General features: G+C 50.1%; 1 protein-coding gene across 1 annotated transcript; it reads right to left on the reverse strand.

Annotated features, from left to right (window-relative positions):
• Window positions 1-2269: 2269 nt before the first annotated feature.
• On the reverse strand, window positions 2270-2845 carry FAM156A (family with sequence similarity 156 member A; the record flags this gene model as incomplete). Its single annotated transcript, XM_015559023.1, is given in 3 exon segments — window positions 2270-2433; window positions 2436-2569; window positions 2652-2845. Coding segments are annotated over 3 exon segments (492 nt in total), but the record flags the coding sequence as incomplete, so codon positions are not given.
• Between the last annotated feature and the right edge of the window lie 785 nt (window positions 2846-3630).

The raw sequence follows: 3630 nt of genomic DNA on the forward strand, positions 1-3630 counted from the left end.
GCTGGTCCTGGCAGGGCCCCCAAGCGTGACGTGCGTGTTCTCTGGGCCCTCCCTCCTCTCCATCCCTATCTGCTCCTGGTGATAAACTGGGATCTGCTGCTCGGGGACTGAAATGTGGTGGTCGCAGATCTGACAGAGAACAGGCCACAGTGGGTGAGGAAATCTCAATTGTAAACTTAGTTTCCTTTAATTCGTATCTTTATTGGGTGCCAGGAGGAAGTTAGCCATCAGAAACTCCTCCTAGGGCAGCGGTTCTCAGCCTGTGGGTTGCGACCCCTTTGGGGGTCAAACAACCCTTTCACAGGGGTCGCCTAAGATCATCGGAAAACACATATATAATTCCATATTGTTTTTGTGATGAATCACTATGCTTTAACTATGTTCAATTTGTAACAATGAAATTGGGGTCACCACAACATGAGGAACTGTATTACAAGGTCACGCATTAGGAAGGTTGAGAACCACTGTCCTAGGGGAGTGCGACTCAGTGATAGGGAGCAGTGAACATTTGCCTGCATTGGGGTCCTATTCATTGCGGCAAAGACCACAATGGTGCACCCCCACGTTCCCATTTCACACCCCCTTTCCACACTTTCTTGTTTGAAAATGTGTCTTTATCGTTGAAAGTATTACAGAAGGCCCCCTTTATTCCCCAAGGACCCCCCTCTCCACTCCTGCCCCTCCCCAGGCCTTCACCCCACTATTGTCTGTGTCCATGGTTTATGCAGATTTTATTAGTTCTTTCATTGATCTCTCCCCCCTCCTTCCCTCTGAGGATCCTCAGTATGTTACATGCTTCCATGTCTCTGGATCTATTTTGTTTGTCACTTTATCCTGTTCATTAGATGCCTCATATGCGTGGGATCCTGAGATACCTGTCTTTCTCTGACTGGCTTATTTCACTCAGCATAATGCTCTCCAGGTCCCTCCATGCTGTCTCAAAGGGTAAGAGACCCTTCTTTTTTACTACTGTGTAGTATTCCACGGTGTAAATGTACCACAGCTTTTTTATCCATTTATCTGCTGGTGGGCTCTTGGGCTGTTTCCAGATCTTAGCTATTGTAAATTGTGCTGCTAGGAACACAGGGGTGCATATATTCTTTCTGATTGGTGTTTCAGGCTTCTTGGCATATATTTGTAAAAGAGGATCACTGGGTCCAATCGCAGTTCCATTTTTAATTTTATGAGGAAACGCTACACTGTTTTCTGCAGAGCTTGTACCAAGTTTCTGTTTCTCCACATCCTCACCAGCACTTGTTGATTTACTGATGGTAGCCAATCTGGGAGGTGTGAGGTGGCATCTCATTGTTGTTTTAATTGGCATCTCTCTGCTGATTAGTGATGCTGAGCATTTTGTCACAGGTCTCTGAGCCATTTCTATGTTCTCTTTGGAGAAGTGTCTATTTAGGTGCTCTTCCCATTTTGTGGTTGGACTGTTTTGTCTTCCTTCTGTGGAATTGTATGAGAACTTGATATATTTTGGAAATCAGCCCCTTATCCAATGTATCGTTTTGGCAAGTATGTTCTCCCTTACAGTGTGTTCCCATTTGATTTTGATCCTGGTTTCTTTTGCTGTGCAGAAGCTGTTTATTAGACGCAGTCCCAGTTGTTTATGTTTTCCCATGTTTCTCTTGCCCTAGGGGTTGTACCAGTGAAAATACTGCTAAGTGAAGTGTCTGACAGGATTGCTGCCCTTGCTTTCTTCTAGGATTTTTACGGATTCACGACTACACTGAAGTCCTTTATCCATTTTGAGTTTGTTCTAGTGTCTGTGTAAGTTGGTGGTGTAGTTTTGTTTTGTTTTTTTTGCATGTACCTGTCCATTTTCCCATCCCCATTTACTGAAGAGAGATGCATGAAAGCAACCTCATATTAGCACACGTGCAGGGAGCACTCACTGGGCTGCTGCCGGAGGCAGTCCATGCAATGGCACAGAAGCACCTGGGCACCGCAGGCCATTCGCACTGCAGAGAGCCTTTCTGTCCGAGGAGAGCAGCGCAGGGAGAGACAGAGACCTGGTGTGAACGTGACTGCATGCGTCACGCAGCCATGACACAGGAGCTGAGACCACTGCTGGGCGCCTCCCGGCTGCAGAGCGCCGCAGGGCGGTCCCACTCCCACAGAAAAGGCCAGGACCTTCCTGGGATCCTGGCGCGCTCATGCCGGAAGCGTTTTCAGTCAAACTGGTTGACTTAACCCTCCGCCTATTGCTTACTGTTTGGCCCCAAAAGGAAGCCCCGCCCAGCACCCGTCAGGTGAGGTGCGATGGTCAGTTGTCCTTCAACCACTGGAACCTCTTGAGGAGCCTCTGGGACATGCTTTTGCTCTCCTGCCGCCCCTCCAGTTCGAGTTTGTCCTGTCCGTGCTGCTGTGGGAGCGGCCCTTCTGAGGGAAGGCCGGGCCGATAGGGACCCAGGCTGCGCCTCAAGCCCACAGGCCCTGTAGGAGGCTTTCCCCGGAGGGAGGCAGTGGGGCCCCCTTTCTCTCCGCAGGCATCCTACCCACATGGGGCCCGTGGCTCTGGCAGTACTGACATTCACACCTAAATCGGTTCTGATCTCTCCTCCCCCTGACCCGATAAGGGGTCGCGGGATCAACGTGTCTCCGTCTCGGGTGTCCCAGAAATGCTTTTGTTTTGAGGGGTCGCTGACCTTTCCCAGGGCCTCTCTTGTAGGGTGTCCTCACCTCGGTGCCGCTGCTGGAGCACCCCTGGTAGAGGGGCAGGGCAGGTGGTGCCAGGACTGGGGTTCCCGTCACCGAGGCCCCACGGGCAGTTCTGGGAGGGAAGGAGGAGAGGGTGCCGTGACTTCCCGGGAGGACTCTTCTGAGGCCATCGGGAAAGATGCAGAAATCAACGCTGAGCTGCGTCCCGGAGTCGATCCCTGAAGGCCTAGTCCCTGCTCAAAGCTCCAGGCGGCCGCTGGGTCTGGACAGGAAGGTGAAGAAGGTTCTCAAAGAGCCTGATGAACCCCGACTGCAACACACGGTGGTGAAAGAAGAAGGAAAGTCCAACACCATTCATCCTCACTTTCCTGTCCCGGTGTTTCCAAGCTGCACAATGGGGAGTGTAAGGAACCCTACCTCCTGGATCCTTCTGCGTGTTAAATGGGGTAATACAGCCCAAGACCTCAAACACTGATGGCTTACATGCGGGGTTTTAGAAAAAAGGTGCATTCATGCGTCCAGATATGACATGGGATGCAAAATGACCGGCCATGGTAACGCCCTGCTGACTTTTTGCAAACTGTTCCCAACCACAATTGTAACAGCAATCAACGTGTGACTAACAGGTGTTCTTCTCGTAAGCACTCCTAGACTTCCAAAACGTAGACCTTTACTCAGTTCTAAGCATTTGCAGCACGCTGATACACCCTGGTATTTTTAAAAATATACTTTTATTGGTTTCAGACGAAGGGAGGGGGAGAGAGAGAAACACCAATGATGAGAGAAAATCATGGATCAGCTGCCTCCTGCATGCTCCCCCCCCTCACTGGGGATCGAGCCCATAAGGCAGGCATGTGCCCTGACAGGGTCGTGACCTTCTGGTTCATAGGTCGATGCTCAACTCTTTTTTTATTTTTATATTTTATTGATTTTTTACAGAGAGGAAAGGAGAGGGTTAGAGAGTTA

Source organism: Myotis davidii, unplaced genomic scaffold (genome assembly GCF_000327345.1).
Source record: "Myotis davidii unplaced genomic scaffold, ASM32734v1 scaffold1094, whole genome shotgun sequence".
Lineage (NCBI taxonomy): Eukaryota > Metazoa > Chordata > Mammalia > Chiroptera > Vespertilionidae > Myotis > Myotis davidii.